The sequence below is a fragment of the Pristis pectinata genome, chromosome 6 (genome assembly GCF_009764475.1).
Source record: "Pristis pectinata isolate sPriPec2 chromosome 6, sPriPec2.1.pri, whole genome shotgun sequence".
Lineage (NCBI taxonomy): Eukaryota > Metazoa > Chordata > Chondrichthyes > Rhinopristiformes > Pristidae > Pristis > Pristis pectinata.
Window position 1 is genome coordinate 81,983,586 of NC_067410.1, and position 21,087 is coordinate 82,004,672.

The 21,087-nt window shown below is 42.3% G+C and overlaps 1 protein-coding gene across 1 annotated transcript; it reads left to right on the forward strand.

Moving 5' to 3' along the window:
• Positions 1 to 34: 34 nt before the first annotated feature.
• LOC127571785 (THAP domain-containing protein 1-like) lies at positions 35 to 11,430 on the forward strand. Its single transcript, XM_052018491.1, has 3 exons — positions 35 to 377; positions 10,441 to 10,630; positions 11,289 to 11,430. Exons 1-3 carry the CDS (start codon positions 307 to 309, stop codon positions 11,427 to 11,429), a joined length of 402 nt encoding a protein of 133 aa, XP_051874451.1. The 5' UTR covers positions 35 to 306; the 3' UTR covers position 11,430.
• The last annotated feature ends 9,657 nt before the right edge of the window (positions 11,431 to 21,087 follow it).

Here is a 21,087-nt window from a genome sequence, read left to right on the forward strand (position 1 = left end):
TGCAGATTAGTATAGCGAAGACAGTCTTCGGGCATAACAAAGAATCCTCTTGGGTCGGTTAAACTAAGGGCGGTTATAAATTCATCCTGAAAGGATTTGTTTTCTCTCGATGTAAAGTAAGACGATGAGATCTACGGCTGAACTTTGAAGCACTGGTGGGGAATTAAGGAACATTTTGTATTCTTTCTCCAGAGTTCCAATCCAGGGCCCGCATTCCAAGTGACGTCATTGTCCATCGGCCCGCCATCTTTCTTGCAGGCAGAGGGGCGTTGAGTGCTCGGGGCTGGCGTTTGGTTCGCCTGGAAGATGCCAGTCTCATGCAGCGCACTGGATTGTAAGAACCGCTTCAAGAAAGGAAGCGGCATAACTTTTCACAGGTATGAGAGTGCTAGAATGCTGCTTTGCGGGGTTGTTCTTCCTCTAGGCCTCTTTAAAACTGCTCTGATAAAATCACGGCTTTATTCCCTTGCCTGTGAATCCCAGTTTTCTTCAGTGTGGTTCGGGAAGTCGGGGTGTCGATTTTAGATAGATAGAGTACTACAGCACAGAAACAGGCCCTTCGGCCCATCTAGTCCATGCCGCCTGATCTTATGCCTGGTCCCATCTACTTGCCCCCAGACATATCCCTCCGGACCCATCCAAACTTCTCCTAAATGTTACAATTGAACCTGCATCCACCACTTTTGCTGGCAGCTCGTTCCACACTCGCACCACCCTCTGAGTGAAGAAGTTCCCCCTCAGATACCCCTTATATATTTCACCCTTCACCCTAAAGCTATGTCCTCTAGTTCCAGTCTCAACCAACCTTACGGGAAAAAGACTGCATGCATTCACCGTATCTATATCCCTCATACTTTTGTATATCTCTATAAGATATCCCCTCATTCTCCTGTGCTCCAGGGAATAAAGTCCCAACCTATTCAACCCCTCCCCACAACCCAGGTCCCCAAGTCCCGGTAACATCCCTGTAAATCCTCTCCACACTCTTTCAAGCTTATTGATATCTTTCCTGTAGGTAGGTGACCAGAACTGCACACAATACTCTAAATTTGGCCTTGCTAACATCTTGTACAACTTCTTCATAAGGTTTCCCAGGGTAAGGGAGTCTAAAACTAGAGGGTGTACATTTAAAGTGAGAGGGGAAAGATTTAAAGGGGACTTAAGCAGCAAGTTTTTCACATTTCGCTGTGTGTTTCGATGTACATGTGACTAATGAAGATATCTTATTGTCACAAAACCGAGGTACTGTGAAAAACTTTGTTTTGCATGCCATCCATACGGATCTTTTCATTACACAACGCATTTGAGGTAGTACAAGGCAAAACAATAATAGAATGCAGAATAAAGTGTCACAGTTAAAGGGTGGTGGGTAAATGGAACGAGCTGCCAGAGGAACAATTACAATGTTTAAAAGACATTTAGACAGTAATGGACAGGGAAAGTCTAGAGGGACATGGGCCAAACGCAGGCAAATGGGGCCAGCTCAGGAAGGCCAAATTGCCTGGACGAGTTGGGCCAAAGGCCTGCCCCCATGCTGTACCACTCTAAAACCGTAAGGTTTATTATTATCATTTTAGCCAGAACTGGGCATGCTTCTTGGACGCCAGGGCCAATTTGCGTTCTCCAGTGGTGGGGCTCTCTTACAGATATGCAGCAGTTGCAGCTATAGCTACCCCGTCACTGTTTACTATAATTACGTTAAGATAAAGGGTCGAGAGTTACATCCACTGCATTTGAGGCCTGTGTGGAGGTAATAGACAAAGACAGTGTAAAGGTAATGGCCATGGTATTTTAATCATACATCTCAGAGATAAAACAAATTTCCTCAGCTCCTGAAAATAGAGCCTCTCCAAAGTGATCTCTACAATGGATATGCTGTAACTGTCGAGTTTTCCGCATTGTGTTGAATATTTTGTATTCTCTGTTAAATTAACTTGTTGGGATTGTATTTAGCCGTAGTTCTACCGTTTCTGCTAGGAATGTAATATTTCTGAAATCTATAAAAGTGTTTTCAAAGGATTTCGATAAATTACCTTTTCATACAAAAAATGCATTTACACCCTGTTACTACTGATTTTGCCAGATATGAAATTATTTTATTAGGGAAGGTGGGGAGATGCCATGTTACAATAATCTCCCTAGCAAAAATTCTGTCACTGGATTGCAAATTTTAAATGAATGTCTTTCTCCTATCACTTTGAAGAAGGGTTGTGGTGGATTGTGGAATGTTTTGCCCATTACAGCTGTGAATCTAACGATGCTTGTAACAATTTAACATGGCCTTGTGCTGTAACAGCCTACTTTGGTAAAAATATGATTCTACGTCCAGTCATTTGGCACCTCCAGGCCCCGGCAGCTTGGCTTGGGGAACCACTGCTGAAGAGATACAGATCAGGCTCCATTTATCTCAATCTTTTCCCAGTAAAACATTTTTTACAATGGAAAACTTGTCTGTTGACACCACTCAGTACTTTGAAACAAAAGTTGTACAAATTGGGCCAGATAAGACCATAGAGCTAAATGTGTGGCTCAAATATTGGTGTGGGAGAAATCAGTTTTTTTCTTCTTGTTCTGGGGGAAAGGGGACCTGTTATGTTGGGATGGACTTCTATTTGAAGTATGCTGGGACAAGTGTCCTTGTGAATGGAATAACTAGGAATGTCGATAAGGCGCAAATGAAATAGAATGGGAGAGGGTTCACAAGGTGATAGTGCAGGGTAATGATAACCAGAGTCTGTCACAAAAGGGACAGAACGAACCTCCAATTAAGTCAGAGCAGAGAAAATGATAAAAAGTCAAAATTAAAGGCATTTTATCTAAATGCGCATGGAATCTGTAACAAGCAAAATGAATTCATGGCACAAATGGAAAATGGATAGTGTAAATGGTGACTGGTAGTGCAGGTGGTACAATTGCTGCCTCTCAGCTCCAGTGACCTGGGTTCAATCCTGACTTCCAATGCTGTCTGGAGTTTGTAGTTTCTCCCTGTGGCCCCATGGGGTATCCTCTGGGTGCTCTGGTTTCCTCCCACATCCCAAAAGTGTGCAGGTTGATTGACCACTATACATTCTCCTTATTGTATGGGTGAGTAGTTTAATCTAGAGGGGTTGATGAGAATGTGGGGAAGATCAATCATGGTATTACTGAATGGGATACAGGGTTCAATGGCAATCTCCTGCTTTTTCTGATGTTCTTAAAGTCATAAAGTTGTGCAGCATAGAAATGGGCCTTTTGGTCCACTGTATCTATGCCACCATCATGCTGATCTATACTAATCCACTTGCCTGCATGTCCCATATCCCTCTATTCCTTGCTCATTCAAGTACTTGTCCAGGTGCCTTTTAAACATTGTTATTGTTCCTGCCTCCACTACCACCTCTGGCAGCTCATTCTAGATACCAGCTATAATTTGTGTAAACAACTTACCCCTCAGATACCCTTTAAACCTCCTCCCTTTCACCTTAAGCCCATGCCCTCTAGTTTCAGACACCCTACCATGGGAAATAGACTCTGGTTATATACTTCATCTATGCCTCTCAAACTTTATGTACTTCTATCATGTCATCTCTTAGCCTCTTCTCATAGCCCAAGTTCTCCAATCCAGGCAACATCCTTTTGAATTCTTTTCTGTGCCCTCCCTACAGCATGGTGACCAGAACTGCACACGATACTCTAAATGCAGCTTAACCAACGTTTTGTACAACTGTAACATAATGTCCAATTCTTGTTCTCAATGTCTCATCCAATGAAGGCAAGCACTTGGTATGCCTTCTTCACCACCCTGTCCAGCCATGGGTGTCACTTTCAGGGAATGATGCACTTGTACTGCAAGTTCTCTCTACTTAACAACACTCCCCAGAGTCTGCCATTCACTATGCAAGTCCTGCTCTGGTTTTTCCCATTTGATCAATATCCTGTCATGACCTTAGAAAACCTTGTTCACTATCTACTCTAACCACCAATTTTGGTGTTATCTGCAGCCTTGCTAATCATGGCCACCTACATTTTCATCCAGGGTATTATATATGACAAACAACAGAGGACGCAGCACTGATCCCTGAGAACCATTGGTCACAGGCCTCCAATCTGAAAAACAGCCCTCCACTACCACCTTGCCAATTTTGTATCTACTTGGCTTGCTCACCCTGGATCCCAAGTGTTCTAACCTTCCAGACCTGCCTACCAAGCGGGACCTTGTCAAAGGCCTTGTTAAAGTCTTACGAATCCATTAGTCCTCGTTATATCTGCACTTTCATGGATGTATGGAACATTCTTTATTCCAGCCCCACTAAGGTCACAGATATTGCCTATCTTTCCTGTGCATCCATATCTGCTTATGTGCTTTTTCCTGTTCTCATCCCACACTGGAAAATTTCATCCTTTGCTTCTAATTTCTACCTTCCCTTATCTTCACATGGTCCTTCTTGGAGAATTACTCTTTCCTTTTCAATTTATCTCCATTTTGGGAAATGGCTGTTGACTGTTCACGTGCAAGCGTGACTCCTGAGATAACTTGATTGCACTTTTCATCTTCAACTTTCTTAAGGACCCTCTGCCAGTTTTTTTACCCGTATATCTGTCATGATGCCACTATTCATTTCAGTGTTTCCAATAGTTCCTTATTCTTCCTGGTTGACGTTGCCTTCAACCATTTCTGTCCCATTTCCACAACTATGCTTTCACCTCCTTCCTCTTTTTCCCCAAACCAACTGGCTGAAGTGTTTCAAGGACACCTCCAACCTCTCACTGCTGCAGTTGGAGGTTTGCACCTGCTTCAAAAGGACATCAATCATACTGGTGCCCAAGAAGAGCAGGTGAGCTGCTCAATGACTTTCGCCCAGTAGCATTCGCATCTGCTGTGATGAGTGCTTTGAGAGGTTGGTCATGGCTAGAATTAACTCCTGCCTGAGCAAGGACCTGGACCTGCTGCAATTTGCCTACTGCCACAACAGTCTACAGCGGATGCAATCTCACTGGCTCTCCACTTGGCTTTGGAGCACCTAGACAACAGCAAAATGTACGTCAGGTTGCTGTTTATTGATTATACCTTGGTGTTCAACACAATTGTCCCCTCAGTACTAATCAAAAAGCTTCAAAAACCTGAGCCCCTGTACCTCTCTCTGCAACTGGATTCCCAACTTCCTTATTGGGAGACCACATTCAGTGCAGACCGGTAGTGATAGCTCCTCCTCACTGATAATCAACGCAGGCACACTTCAAGGATGTGTGCTTAGCCCCTGCTTTACTCTCCTACACTCGTGACTGTGGTGGCTAGGCACAGCTCAAATGCCATTTATAATTTGCCAATGACACCACTGTTGTAGGCAGAGTCTCAGATTGTGATGAGGAGGCGTACAGGAGTGAGATAGATCTGCTGGTTGAGTGGTGTCACAACAACACCTCGCACTCAACGTCAGCAAGACCAAGGAATTGATAGTGGACTTCAGGAAGGGGAAGTCGGGAGAACACAGACCAGTTTTCATTGAGGGGTCAGCGGTGGAAAGGGTGAGCATCTTCAAGTTCCTGGGCGTCAGCATCTCAGAGGATCTATCTTAGGCCCAACACGTTGATGCAATCACAAAGAAGGCACACCAGCAGCTCTACTTCATTAGGAGTTTGAGGAGATTTGGTATGTCACCAAAAACTCTTGTAAATTTTTACAGATCTACAGTGGAGAGCATTTTGACTGGTTGCATCACTACCTGGTATGGAGGCTCCGATGCACAGGATCAAAAGAGGCTGCAGAGGGCTGCAGACTCAACCAGCTCCATCACTGGCACAACCCTCCCCGCCATTGAGGACATCTTCAAGAGGCGGTGCCTCAAGAAGGCGGCATCCATTATTAATGACCCTCACCACCCAGGACATGCCCTCTTCATGTTACTACCATCTTGTAGTAGGTACAGGAGCCTGAAGGACCACACTCAACCTTTCAGGAACAGCTTCTTCTCCCCCACCATCAGATTTCTGATGGTCCATGAACAATACCTCATTATTCCTCTTGCACTATTTATTTATTTTTTGTAACTTATAGTAATTTTTATGTCTTTATGTCTTGCACTGTACTGCTGCTGCAAAACAACAAATTTCATGACATATGTCAGTGATAATAAACCTGATTCTGACTATGGTAGAGTTTCCCTTGGCTTTAGCTCCACCCCATGGTCTGCACACTCAACAAGTTACTTGTGCAATTTCTGCCAACTCCAGCATGAATCCAATAGATCTTCAGTGCTGTGCAGGTACAATTCCTACTGCAACTTTCCTACCTACTTTTCAGTTGCACTCAGTGATCCCATCCCCTGCATGTTTTTGAGAGGAAATAGTTGCTGTTTTTACCACCACCCATCACAAATTTCATGGAGCAAAGCAAAGCATTCCACGTCCTAGACACTGATGTATTTTGTATTTCAATTTGGAACTGTATGATGGGGAGTCCAATTGCAGTTTGGTTTGTGGACAACTGCATTCAGTTCACAAGTGATTCTCAAGCTTTTAGTTACCTTTCCCTTTCATCCTCCCCAGTCCCACTTTGACCTCTCCAGTTGGACCTCCTGTACTATTCCAGTGAAGGTAAACGTTAGCTTGAGAAACAGCATCTCATCTTTCGGTTTCTGATTATGGGGACAGCTTTCAGTAAAAATTCTGTTATTCCCATTTAAATCTCCTGTGCCCAATTTATATTCTACTTTTACCATTATCCTCCCTATTTGCCTAACACAATCATTCTTTTTGTGTATTTCACCACCCCGTATACCAGTGTTGTCCACTTTTGGGAATGATGCACTTCTAACGCAATTGCAGATATTCAGGAGAACTCTTGATGGAAATTCAGATTCCAATTGCATCTGATAAATCTTACAAGCTGCCTTAAAATCCTAATACAGTAAAACTAAATTGGAAAAAGGCATATTTAGAGGGCTTCTCATTATGCTTTTCCACTCAATTCAATATAAATTTTACTGATGTGTCTCCTACAAATTAGTGGACCTAAATGTTTCTGCTCTTGTGATCGATCCCCACTGATAGAAAACAATAATTCTTGTAGGATGACTCACATTGGGATATCTATAGAATACATTTTATAGATTTTCAGCTGCATCAGATTGCTTTTGCATTAAAAAATATATGAATCTTGCACCATTGATCATGTGGAAGTTTGTTTCGGGTTGATTACAGAAGGCAATTAACTGTCAGCTTTGTTTCCCACTATTAGAGAAAGGCTGTAAAAACAACTTTCTATGCCACCTTTTGTTGTTGTGGTATAAAATCCAGGTACTTGAGGGATGGGATTTGATGTTCCAGGAAAGTGACAAAGGGGTAGAAAGAAAATTAGGTGATTCAAAATGTAAAATAAAATGAATTTCCAATTCATATTGTGCATGAATGACATATTATGACTGTCTAGAAATCCATGGACAAAGTAAAAGCTAATCAGACTGATGAAGGTGTTCTCTAGTCTTCCATGCATTATTTTGTGTGGAGAATTGTTTGGAATTCTGAGATTCATCTTTGTGCTGAGCGAGTAAACAGAAACTTCTGAGGTTAAGGCAATTTGATCAACTCTCTGTCTTTGTATGAATCTTCATTGTGGAGTTTCCAGTCAGTTGGAAAGAGCAAGGGAGATGTCCTGTATTATATCTGATGCATTAATAGGCAAATGTATTCATGTAGACATGAGACTGCAGATGCTGGAGTCTGAAGCAACAGCTGGAGGAACTCAGCGGCCGAGCAGCATCTGTGGGGGAAGAGGAATTTTTGACATTTCAGTCTATTTATGTGTTCGTTATACTTGTGTAATTTGTATACAGATGTCAGTTTACAAGAAATTATTATAAAATTCTGTTATACAAGAGTAAAATACACCAGGGTACAGACCAAATTATAGCCATTGCACTACATAAAATTATATTTCAATGTGTTGTAAAATGTTTCTTTGTATAACGGTTTCACTATCTGTTTACACAAGTATAAAGTATTATGACTGTGTTTGAAAATCATAAAGTATGGTCCTACTTTAAAGTTACCTTATTTATTGCGGTCAAATTTAACCAAAAATACACTGCAGAAATTTTGCTTTCTATTTTTCATTCATTTGTGGTATTTTTGCATTTCCTGAAACATTACAGCTAATAACATTTAATTTTCCTTATTGAGGTGTTTGCATAATTAACCACCTGGAGGCTTTTGTATCTCAATAAGAACATAGTAAATAGGCGTGGGGCAAGGACATTTCACCCTCTGTGCCTGCTCTGCACCAGGTTCCTGCATTAACCCTACATCACTTGATTGCCTAAAAAGACAAAAGTCTTTCAGTCTCATGCCTGCAATTAACTTGGTAACTAAGCCTTCATGACCTTTTTGGATAGAGAATTACAAAGATTCACTGCACTGTGATTAAATATATCTCTTGAATGTCATAAAACTGCAGATGCTGGAAGTCTGAAATAATAGCAGAAAATGTTGGGAAAACTCAGCAGGTCAGGCAGCATCATGTGGAAAGAGGAGCAAAGTTAATGTTTCAGGTCACGGATGCCATGTCAGATTTGAAATTTCAACTCATTCTAGTACTGAATGGCTGAACCTTTATTTTGAAACTGTGATCCTGCTTCCTCAGCCAAGCGATGCATCATCCCCGGATCTATCCTGTCAAAACTCCATAGGAATGTTGTACATTTTAAAGAGAGTAATTCTCATTCTTCTAAGCTTAAGTTTATGCCCATCTGCTTAATAGGACAAACCTCTCAGCTCAGCAATTGATCTTCATTGTGCTTCCTCAATTGCAAAGATATACTTTCTTGGATGTCGAAGGGGCAGACTTATACACAGTATTTTGGGTATAATCTCATCTCCTTGCTCTTGTACAGCTTTTCACTGTACCTCGGTACAGTGACATAATAAAACAATACAAATACCATCAGGTAGAAGATACAGGGAGCCTGAGGGCACGTACCACCAGGCTTAAGGACAGCTTCTATCCCACTGTGATAAGACTATCGAACGGTTCCCTTATATGATGAGATGAACTCTGGACTCACGATCTACCTTGTTGTGACCTTGCACCTTATTGCACTGCACTTTCTCTGTAGCTGTCTTTAACTCTGTACGGTTATTGTTTTTACCTGTAGCTACCTCAATACACTACTAACTCAATGTAACTGCACTATGTAATGAATTGACCTGTACGATCAGTATGCAAGACAGTTTTTCACTGTACCTTGGTACAAGTGACAATAATAAACCAATACCAAATCCTCTAGCATTAAAGGCTAACATATGTTTGCCTTACCAGTTGCTTGCTGTACTTACATGTTAACTGTTAGTGATTCATGTGCAAGGACTCCTAACATAGTGAACACCATATTTCAATATCTCACTGTTTAAAAATAAACTTTTCTATTTTTTTTCCTAGCAAAGTGGATGATCTTGCATTTTTTCACATCCTATTCCATCTGCCATGGCCTAGCCATATCACATAGCCAGTCTATAACTCATGAAGCCTCTTTCTACCATGACATCTAGCTGTGTTTCATCAGTAAAGTTTATATGCTTGGTTCCCACATCCAAATCATTCATATAGATTGTGAACAACTTGGTCCCCAACACCAAACCCTCACTAGCTACAACCTCCCAAGCTGAAAATAATCCCTTTATTCCTACTGTTTATTATCAAGAAACAATGCTCAACCCTATGCACTCCAATTTTTTTCTGTAGCATCTTATCAAAGGCCATCTGAAAGTCCAAATATACCACTTCCACTGGTTCCTCTTCTATACTGCTAATTGCAACCTCAAAAAAAAGCTCTAACAGATTTGTCAAACATGACTTCTGTTTTGTAAATCTATATTGACTCTTCCAGTCCTGTAAATTTTTTTCAAAGTGCCCAGCTACCACTTGCTTGATAGATTCCAGGATTTTATCTAAAATCGATGTCAGGCTAACAGGACCATAGTTCCCCATTATCTCTTTCTTAAATCCATAACCTGCACTCTTTGATTTTAGTTTGGAGGTATTCCTATTAATATTTAATGAGAGAGAGGTGCTGGTATTTACAGTGCTATGTTCACACACAGTGCTGCTGTTTTAGATCAACATTATAAAGATTTCACAGATTTGGGAATTTTGACATTCTTACTAAAATCTACTTTCTCACCTATCAATTTTCTGACTTATCAATATGTTTATTTTCATATGTAATGATTGGTAATTAAGTGATTGTGATTTGAATCTCACTATTAAGACTCTTGAACTGACCAAACTCATTTAATTATGAAATGAGTTTAAGATATCTCACCAGAATAGAGCATTTGCTGATAGGCAGCTATAAGCATAGCAGAGGTGTTGACTGATAGATATAGCAATTCAGAACAATACAAATCTAAAAATCCGGTTTCAGTAAATTGCATTCATCTGGCTTATTTTGGGTTGTCTTGACGTAGATTTCCTATTTCAAGACCTGACCTCATGGCAAAATGGTTAAAAGCTGTAGCACGAGAAAACTGGGTGCCATCACCAAGAGCAACTCTCTGCAGTGATCACTTCATTAAAGAGTGCTTTGAAGAACGGAATGATAGAAGGCATTTAAAATTTTCTTCTGTACCAACCATATTTCCACCTCCTAAAAATAAGGTACTGTGTCTGACATTTATTTTGGTAAACCATTTTTGGTAATGTTGATTGTCTAAATTTTCTCTATAAATATTTCCAAGTGATTGCAAGTATGTCATTTATTTGCAGTAATAATCACATACTTATTTAAGGACTTTTTAGGTTTCTGTGTATATTTAAAATCAAATTTTGATTAATTTTCTGGCAATTTATGATAGAATTGGTTAAGTAGCAAACTCCTGGATTGTTGGTAGAACAACTAAGAAGCTGCCCTCAAAAGCTAGATTCCTATGGTATACCAAAACCTGGTGCATTATCATTAACTATTGGTGTCCCAAAAAAACCTCAGACCATAAGTTCAATGGGAGTGCTGAATTGCTATATTCTAATTGGCTGTAGATGCAAAGAATGTAAATGAGGGAGTTGGTTCTTTTAAATGATATAGAAATGCACTAAGGTACATGTTTGCATGCGGTTTGAGTTTGAAAATGAAGAGGAGGGCAGGATTGTTGATTCTTGTTTGCATTCTTTTAAAATTGATCATACTGATTTCTCCAAGTTTTGCATATGAGGAATATTTGGAGAGTTTATGTTATCTCAAAGGAGGAATGATGTAGTGCAAAATCTATTGAAGTTTTACTTTAGAATTAACAATTCAAACATTTTCACTAATTTGCAGACTACAGGCTCCAGAAAGTCAAATAAAGTAAAGGCTTATAGTGGACACCATAAGGAATCTTCAGACGTGGAGATGTCGCTTTTGCCATCGCAACCTGATTTAGTTGATGAAACATTAAGTCAAGCAATCAGGCCAAACTAAGGTAACAGATGAACAGTCTACATTAACAACAGATACTCTCAACTCAGGACGGCTAGCTCAGCTAGCAGCAGCAGCTGTCTTGAATTTAGCAGAATTCTCTCAAGTATTGGAAGTGCCTTTAAAACCTGAAGCAGAGTCTTCAGAGGTTCTTGCAGTCTTTAACTGCAGTGCACAAACTGAAACATCTGCAACAGAGGGAAAGATGGAATCAGTTTCAGATGAAGTAATTGTAAGTCATTCAGAGGAAGCGTCTCAAGATTCAGCTGCCGTTCTGTGTTCAGACGCCCTCCATTGGACAGCCAATATATTATCAAGACCTGAAGTACAATCGGATACATGTACCGCACTTGTGGGTTCAGTGGATGTATCTGCTGTGTCTGCTGATGTTTTGCCATGTTTATTCACGTCATCTGCTGATCCAGCATCTGACAGAGTAATAATACCAGAAGAAACAACTTGGATATCTACAGAAGTACTTATCCCAGAAACACAGACTCATCTCTCCACCCCAGTTCAGCCTTCAGAAGAATTGCAGTGTTCCTCTGAGAATGTGCTTTCTTCTCAGGATGACCAAGATTTGTCAGGAATGACATTTCCTCAGGATCACAGTTACTTTATGAGTCCTTGTCCAGATATCATCAGGCGAACATTAGAAAAGAAGCTTGCTTGGGAAAGAAAGAAGAATGAAGAACATCGGCAAAGGTTTAGAGTACTACAACAAAAATTGAAGAGAAAAGAGCAGAAAATTGACAGTCTTACCAAAATTATCAATGAGCTGAGAGAAAATAAGACTGATGATCTGTGGAATAGTAATGTATTGTAATAAATGGGGGGAAGCTTTTTGAATATCATGACCAGTTGCAAAAGAAATTATGCTCTTTGGAAGCCAAATGGGTGAAAATTTCTATCTTAAATTCTTCAGTGAGTGGAAGTTTGATGAAATATTTCAGTAATGTTAAGTCAGAGTAGCTTCTAAAGTTGGGGTTGGTGTGTGTGTGTGTATGTATGCTGCAACATGTTGCTGTGAAATGAAATGAAAGCTGCAATGTAATGCTGCTGCCAGGGTTTGATTATTCTCTTTTAAGATATATCACAAGACACTATGTAAAAGATAACTGGGAATGCAAGGGTTAACAACTGGCAATGTAAGGGTTAATAGTGTGCAGCTGTTCTTCCCATGGTGTGATAATGCCTCAACCATGGGGTGACTATAGTTATGGCTGTAAAAATGTCCAGGTGCGGGTGAGAAAGAAGTTTTTTTTTAGACGTATCTTGTTTTGCTGAAAGCTTGCTGTAAGCAACAGCCTTAGTAAGTGCAACTTCCCACAAAGGTTTCCCACGAAGTGGGTATAAAAATAGGGACACTGACCGGTTGATCTCCAAGTGGGATTAGTACAGAGTTCGGGTTACACTGTTTACTCTTTCTCTGTATCCCTCACTCCCACTAACATTAAACTAATAAAGCATTAATCGTATGTTCTTTGGTTCTGCTGTTGTCTTATTTATTACAGTGCGGTTCGACTTTTACATTGGTGTAGTCAGCAGGATCTCGCTGGGATATCTGGATACCTCCAGACTGAGTAAGTGGCAGGCGGCGTTTGGAAGGTCAAAGGGGGAAATAAAGGCACCTTCAGACCCCTTGCGTCTGACTCCTACATTGACCTCCGGGAACACTGTGGTCCCTCATCCGAGGTAGATCTGGTTCCCTGCCGAGACCCAAAAAGAACCAGGAAAGAGAACAAAGAGATTCACAGGTAGGAGCATGTTATCTTTAAGAAATAGCCATATGGTATAAAAATAAGTACTTAAAGTTCGTATGGTATAAGTTCGTTCGGAATTAAAGTTCGTTTGGAATTAGAGTTCGAAAAGAACAAATAAGTTTGGTATAAATAAGGTCGTATGGAGTAAATTCGGTTGGTAAAAATAAGTTCGTCTGGGATAAGTTCGTTTGGAAAACTAAAGTAGTACTACAGAGTTCGTTTGGAAATACTGTTCGTTTGGAAACATAGTCTGGGACAAATTGTAATTCAATCCGAGGCAGTGAGCCCAGGATAAATTGTAATTTGGACATCAGACATTTAGTAGAATGGGACAGAACCTAGATAAAACTGATGGGGGTGCCCCGGTGCAACAGTTGTGTTATTTGCACCCAGAACATCGAAAACAGTATCGACAATTGTCAGCAGCCTTAACTAAAAAATTAGGTAATGAAGAGTGGCTGAAGGGTGGCACGTGGTCAGTAAAGGCAGAACAATCATTATGGGAAAGGAATGTAGGGAAAAAGTGGAAAAAACAACTTAAGAAATGGAAAGAACAAGGTTTAAAAGAGTGGCAGAAGACAAAAGAGAGTAGTTGGAGGGATAATGCATGTCGAAGAGGGATTGAGTTATGTACTAAGCAGGGTGCACCCAAAGATTGGGAGGTGTTAAAGGCTGAATGTGAATGGTATGATAACCAAGAAAAGAAACGTAGAGATAAATGAAGTCCAGGCACAGTGCCAATTGATTAATAAAATGGCCAAAGGTAATAAGATCGATAATGACCCCGGGGACCCATTGTCAGGCATGGCAACCCTATTCTTGCAGAATGATGAGGATGAGGAATTGGAAGATTCCTTGTGGGTGAGACCAGCCCCGTATGCCCCCCCAGGGACCTCAAGTTCATCAAGCTCCAGCACTGCCGGCACTGGCACAAGCACCCCGTGGTGCAGAGTAAATACCCCAAGCCCAGCCTCCCATCAGAGATGAGCAAGCAGTAGAAGGCGTAGGTGAACGTGTGAAAACAGACCCCCGAGCAAAGAGGGAGAAAAACCCTGATGCGAGAATGCACCCTGTTCGAGTACTCCCCAATCCCCGAGCGGGTGCTCAGGGCCAAGAGGATACTATGCAGATTTATACACCGTGGAAACCCCAAGAGATGTTACTAATAGCCCATCATGCCCCAGATAGAAACAAAGATCTAGTTGGATTCGTAAATTATATACGATCTACTCAGACCATGTACGGGGCACAACCCCAAGATCTCTTTTCCCTCTGTCATGCCATATTAAGTGGAAGGCAGCAATGCTGCCTCCTGGAGGACTAGGAGGTCCTATTGCTATGTATGAAGATTTAAATCGGCATAATAATGATCTGAATCAACAAGTGAATATTATGTTGACAGCCTTCTCAGAGTCTGAAAAGACCCATTGACGTGAGTAAGGTTCTGGAATGTAAACCTACTTCTAAAGAGACAGCTCAGGAACTTTGGGAACGCTTCACTACAGCATATCAGACGTATGCTGGAGATCAGGCATATAATAATGGACAGCCGTCCACCCAATTTAATGCCATTCTGATGCAGTGTCTCCCAGAGAAAACAGCATCATTAGTAAAGACCAACTTGGACTGGTGCGATAATACAAGTGAACAATCCTGCAGGGCAGTACTGGCTTTTTGGCCCAACAATGTAGAGGAAATTAGACCATCAACCAAGCCCAGTATGAAGTATGAGTTTCCCCTGCGTGCACCGATGGGAGTTGATGACTAGGACAATTGGCTGTATCCCAGCAGTGATGATCCCCCAGGAGGACCCTTTGCCACCAACGACCCCTTCAGAAAGTGACCCGAGGTCGCAGGAAGGGCTCTGCCACTTATAGCAAAAGGGGGAAGTGAAGAGCCCATTGTGATGATGGTGCAGGGAGTCTCTCTTCCAATTTTGATAGATACAGGGGCAACCTTATCCACCCTGGATCAGGAACTCGTGGAGGAATATGGGTTCCCAGTAGCCACTCGTACTGTTGGAATGTCTGGACTGGAAGGTAATCTCAGAGACTATCCGACCACGGCACTCTTACAAGTGACTTAAGATTACGCTACCCATACGTCACCCTTCACCATTACATCGAATCTGAGTTGCAATTTCGCTGGAAGGAACTTGCTCAGAGGACTTGGAGTGGAAATATTGTGTACTGATAGTGGGCTCCATGTGAGTTTACCCTCTGTGAAGTGCCAGATATGTTGTGGAAGCAAACAGGATTAATCCATCCACATGTTACACTCACTGTTAATAAGGGACATATGGCTAAGGAACTCGGTGTCTTGACACAATGCTTGGTGAATCTTGCTGATCCTAATTTGACTACTAAACAGGAGTTCCCTCAAGGTGTGTTGATGTATTGAGCGACAGCTCAGGAGGTTTTCGGTATATTGAAACATCATCGGCCACAGGATAAGACGGAAATTCCCGATGAGGTCTGGTCTGCGTCTCCGTATGAGGTAGGAAAAACCACCTGTGTGCTGGTACACATATCGGTAAAACCCAACGTCCAGCTACCGTCCACACCATAGTACCCTTGCCACAGCTGTACTTACCCAATATCATGGTAATATCCGGAGACCTGTTGCCTATTTTTCTGTTAAACTAAATCCTGTGGCACAAGGAATGCCACCGTGTACACAGATTTTGCCAGCTTTACATGATATCGTTTCTGCAGCTGCTGATACTACCCTACACCAACTGGTTCAGGTTTACATGCAGCATTCAGTCGCTGCCCTCTTGACATCAGAGCAGACCCACCACATGACTCAAGCACGACTGGGTAGATATGAGGTCTCCCTGTTGGCCAGTCCATACCTGACTTTCCACAATTGTACAACTGTTAATCCAGCCTCTTTTCTGACGCAGCCACCTTCTGAGATTTCGGAGCCTGATCATGACCGTTTGCAGAGAAATCATTTCCTAACTTCGGCTCGTGAGGATTTAAAGGACCGTCCGATTAATGGAGGCACAACCTGGTTTGTGGATGGCTCAGCCTTTGTAGATGACCAAGGCCAGCAACAATCTGATTATTCAATCGTACAGGGTACTGATACAGTGATAAAGGCTGCAGCCTTCCATCATCCTCTCTCCACACAACAAACTGAACTTTTTGCATTGATGCATGCTTGCATCAAAGGAAAGAATATTTCCCTTAACGTTTACACGGACTCACAATATGCATTTGGGGTTGCCCATGACTTTGGTGCATTGCGGCAGCATCGTGGATTTTTGACCTCCTCAGGCACTCCTATTAAGAATGCTCTGTTTGTTTCTAACCTCCTAACATCTCTGTCCCAACCCTCCCACCTAGCAATAATTAAGTGTGTTGCACACACTGAAGTCCAAGACCCCATTTCCCTAGGAAATGCCTACGTGGTTGCAATCACGAAGGCTGCTGCTATCCAGGGACCCCTTACCGCCTATTCAGACAGAGACAAACAACTTTTGAATAGAACGGCACTGCCTGACATGGAAAGTGTAGTGAAACTTCAGGGGGACGCCCCTGCAAATCAAATTGAATTGTGGAAACACCAGGGGTGCACCAGAGGTCCTGAAACATGGTTATGGACCACCCTGCTTGACAAGTTTGTGTACCAGATGGATTTTTACCTATGTTACTTAACTATATACATGCCCTTAGTGAGAGAATGATTAGTTATGTACAAAAACTAACCGAAGTTATTGAGACTCTACATTCACAGGTACATAACACTCAGAAAAAAAGAGGAGGACAACACCCACGGCAGTAAAAGTTAAAGGACAACCACGGTAGATACATCACTCCGACTGTATATTTAAAAAAAAATATTGACCTTGGGAAACGACAGCATGGCGTGGCGAGAATGGACAACTATAGTATCTATAAGTATTTTGTGATCTGGGCATCCTTGTAATGAATATACTCATGCAGAAGGGAAAGGATTTAAACCATGTAGCTAGACGGGAATGGCATGACAATACTTATCTACCTCAATCCTTAATGTATAGGTGCAACATTCCTGTCTTATGTTAACTTCACTATAAGTTGTTATCATGGAATGATAAAAGGAGTGAATGTGAAAGATGGCTGCAAATGTAAGGGTTAATGGCTGGCAGTGTAAGGGCTCATGGTGTGCAGCTATTCTTTCCATGTAGAATGGAGGGAATGTGAAAGAGGTGATTGGTTCAGAAGTCTGATAGCATTGGGGAAGAAGCTGCTCTCAAGTCTGGGCTTCTGGGTTTCAAGCTCCTATTTCTTCTCCTAGAAGGTAGAAGAGAGAAATGGGACTGTTGGAGCTGTTAGAAAATATTAGGACAGATAAGTCCCCAGGCCTGACCGAATATTTCCCAGGCTGCTTCGCAAGGCGAGGGAGGAGATTGCTGAACTGTTGGCTAGGATCTTTGAGTCCTCATTGTGCACGGGAATGGTACCGGAGGATTGGAGGGTGGCAGATGTTGTCCCCTTATTCAAAAAAGGTAGTAGAGATAGTCCAGGGAATTACAGACCAGTGAGCCTTGCGTCTGTGGTGGACAAGCTGTTGGAAAGGATTCTGAGAGATAGGATCTTTGGGCATTTGGAGAATCATGGACTGATTAGGGACAGCCAGCATGGCTTTGTGAAGGGAAGATCTTGCCTCACAAGCCTGATAGGGTTCTTTGAGGAGGTGACCAGGAAGATTGATGAGGGTAGTGTAGTAGATGTGGTCTACATGGATTTTAGTAGGGCATTTGACAAGGTTCCACATGGTAGGCTTCTTCAGAAGGTCAGATACCAAGGGATCCAGGGAGGCTTGGCCGTGTGGATTCAGAATTGGCATGCCTGTGGAAAGCAGAGGGTTGTGATGGAGGGAGTGCATTCAGATTGGAGGGCTATGACTCATGGTGTCCCACAAGGATCGGCTCTGGGACCTCTACTTTTCATGATATTTATTAATGACTTGGATGAGGAGGTGGAAGGGTGGGTTAGCCAGTTTGCAGATGACACAAAGGTCGATGGTGTTGTGGATAGTGTGGAGGGCTGTCGAAGCTTACAGAAGGATATTGATAGGATGCAGAGCTGGGCTGAGAAGTGGCAGATGGAGTTCAATCCGGAGAAGTGTGAGGTGGTACACTTTGGAAGGACAAACTCCAAGGTGGAGTACAATGTTAGTGGCAGGATTCTGGGTAGTGTGGAGGAGCAGAGGGATCTGGGGCTTCATATCCACAGATCCCTGAAAGTTACCTCACAGGTGGATAGGGTAGTTAAGAAAGCTTATGGGATGTTAGCTTTCATAAGTCGTGGGATCAAGTTTAAGAGCCGCGATGTAATGATGCAGCTCTACAAAACTCTGGTTAGACCACACTTGGAGTACTGTGTCCGGTTCTGGTCGCCACATTGTAGGAAGGATGTGGAAGCATTGGAAAGGGTGCAGAGGAGATTTACCAGGATGCTGCCTGGATTGGAGAGTATGGATTATGAGTAGAGACTAAGGGAGCTAGGGCTTTACTCATTGGAGAGGAGGAGGATGAGGGGAGACATGATAGAGGTATACAAAATATTAAGAGGAATAGATAGAGTAGACAGCCAGCACCTCTTTCCCAGGGCACCAATGCTCAATACAAGAGGGCATGGCTTTAAGGTAATGGGTGGGAAGTTCAAGGGAGATATCAGAGGGAGGTTTTTTACCCAGAGAGTGGTTGGGGCATGGAATGCGCTGTCTGGGGTGGTGGTGGAGGCAGGTACGTTGGTCAAGTTCAAGAGATTGTTAGATAAGCATATGGAGGAATTTGAAATAAGGGGGTATGTGGGAGGAAGGGGTTAGATAGTCTTAGGTGTGGTTTAGTGGTCAGCACAACATGGTGGGCTGAAGGGCCTGTATTGTACTGTATTGTTCTATGGGACTGGCCAGGTTGGCAGGGCATTTTTGATGAAACTATTAGCCTTCCTGAAGCAACCCACCATAAAGTTGTGTGAGATCTATTCATGGCTAATCCCGATAAATTTCCTTCTTTTAGTCTTGTGAAGGAAGTCATTCTAGAACTGTTGGTACACTCGTTCATAAGCTGTTGTCCACCGTTACTATCATTTGCATTTTTAACCACAGATCTGGATAGAGGCTCCAACTGTGCCCTGGAGCTAAGACTATTCTCTGGCTCTCCAAAAATTCGAAATCCAGGCAGAATTCCAGAAGATCTTTGTTTATCATCTCTCTTTGCTACCGATAGTGAAGCACGATGTTGGGACTGTTGCAGCACAGCATCTGTGAAACTCGAGGTCATGACTGTTCCAACACAGGTGCTCAAAGATAAATTTTGCTTAGTTCCTTCCTTTCTGTCCATTTCTTTTGGTAAAGTAGTCCCTAAAGACTGTGTATCAGACTTGGTGGGTAATGGTGAAGGTGCAGTTGCCAGCTCCAAAGCAATTTGATCTGAGGCAGTGAGGCCAGGATAAGTTGTAATTCGGACATCAGACATTTAGTAGAATGGGACAGAACCAAAATAAAGCTGATGCGGGTGCCCCGGTGCAGCAGATGTGTTATTTGCACCCAGAACATTGAAAACAGTATCGACAATTGTCAGCAGCTTTAACTAAAAAATTAGGTAATGAAGAGTGGCTGATTGGTGGCACGTGGTCAGTAAAGATTTTAGAAGGCAAGAACAATCATTATGGGAAAGGAATGTAGGGGAGAAGTGGAAAAAACGACTTAAGGAATGGAAAAAAACAAGGTTGAAAAGAGTGGCAAAAGACAAAAGAGAATAGTTGGAGGGATAATGCATGTTGAAGAGGGATTGAGTTATGTACTAAGCAGGGTGCACCCAAAGATTGGGAGGTATTAAGGGCTGAATGTGAATGGTATGATAACCAAGAAGTGTAGAGATAATGAAGTCCAGGTGCAGTGCCAATTGATTAATGGCCAAAGGTAATAAGATCGATAATGACCCCGGGGACCCATTGTCAGGCATGGCGACCCTATTCTTGCAGAATGATGAGGATGAGGAATTGGAAGATTCCTTGTGGGTGAGACCAGCCCCGTATGCCACCCAGGCACCTCGAGCTCATCAAGCTCCAGCACTGCCGGCACTGGCACAAACACCCCGTGGTGTGGAGCAAATACCCCAAGCCCAGGCTCCCATCAGAGATGAGCAAGCAGTAGGAGGGGTAGGTGAATGTGTGAAAACAGCTTCTAAAGTTGGGGTTGGTGTGTGTGTATGTATGCTGCAACATGTTGCTGTGAAATGAAATGAAAGCTGCAGTGTAATTCTGTCAGGGCTTGATTATTCTCTTTCAAGATATGTCACAAGACACTACATAAAATACTAATTCAATGAATTGTTCAACCTGGTTTTCAAAAATGCTCATCAGGTTGTGGGGAGTGGAGAAGTGGTTGGGGGGGATGGTTGTTGAGAATTGGAATGTGCAGAGGGTAGTGAATTTATGGAATTCTTTGCCACGTACAGCAGTGGAGGCCCGATCATTGGAGGCGTTTAAGGGGGAGATACATAGTTATCTAATTAGTCAAGGTATCAAGGGATATGGGGATAAGGCCGGAAATTGAGGTTAGAAAGGAATAGTTTTGTTTTTCTTTTCCTCATAGACATTCCCCCATTTTTCATTTCTCTTTTTCTTTTTCCCTTTCTTTTCTTTGGAGCAGACTCGATGGGCCAAATGGCCTACTTCTGCTCCCTTGTCTTGTGATCTTGTGATTTCATTTCGAATGAATCTGTTGGATCCTCGGGCTACTTTTCAAGCTTGCCTGGAGTGTAATTGTATGTTAAGAGTGCAGTCATTCAAATTGGTGAGCTAGAAACATCCAAAATTTAATTACTGGCAGCTGAACTTTCATATTGTTAGAACTCTTCTCGTTATGAGCAGGGAGTGGTTTGGCTAGAACTGTTGTAC

Coding starts and splice junctions, on each gene's coding strand:
- LOC127571785 (XM_052018491.1), top strand. CDS start 307: ATGCCAGTCTCATGCAGCGCACTGGATTGTAAGAACCGCTTCAAGAAA. Junction 378..10,440: donor AGCGGCATAACTTTTCACAG/GTATGAGAGTGC, acceptor GTCTTGACGTAG/ATTTCCTATTTCAAGACCTG. Junction 10,631..11,288: donor TTCCACCTCCTAAAAATAAG/GTACTGTGTCTG, acceptor ACTAATTTGCAG/ACTACAGGCTCCAGAAAGTC.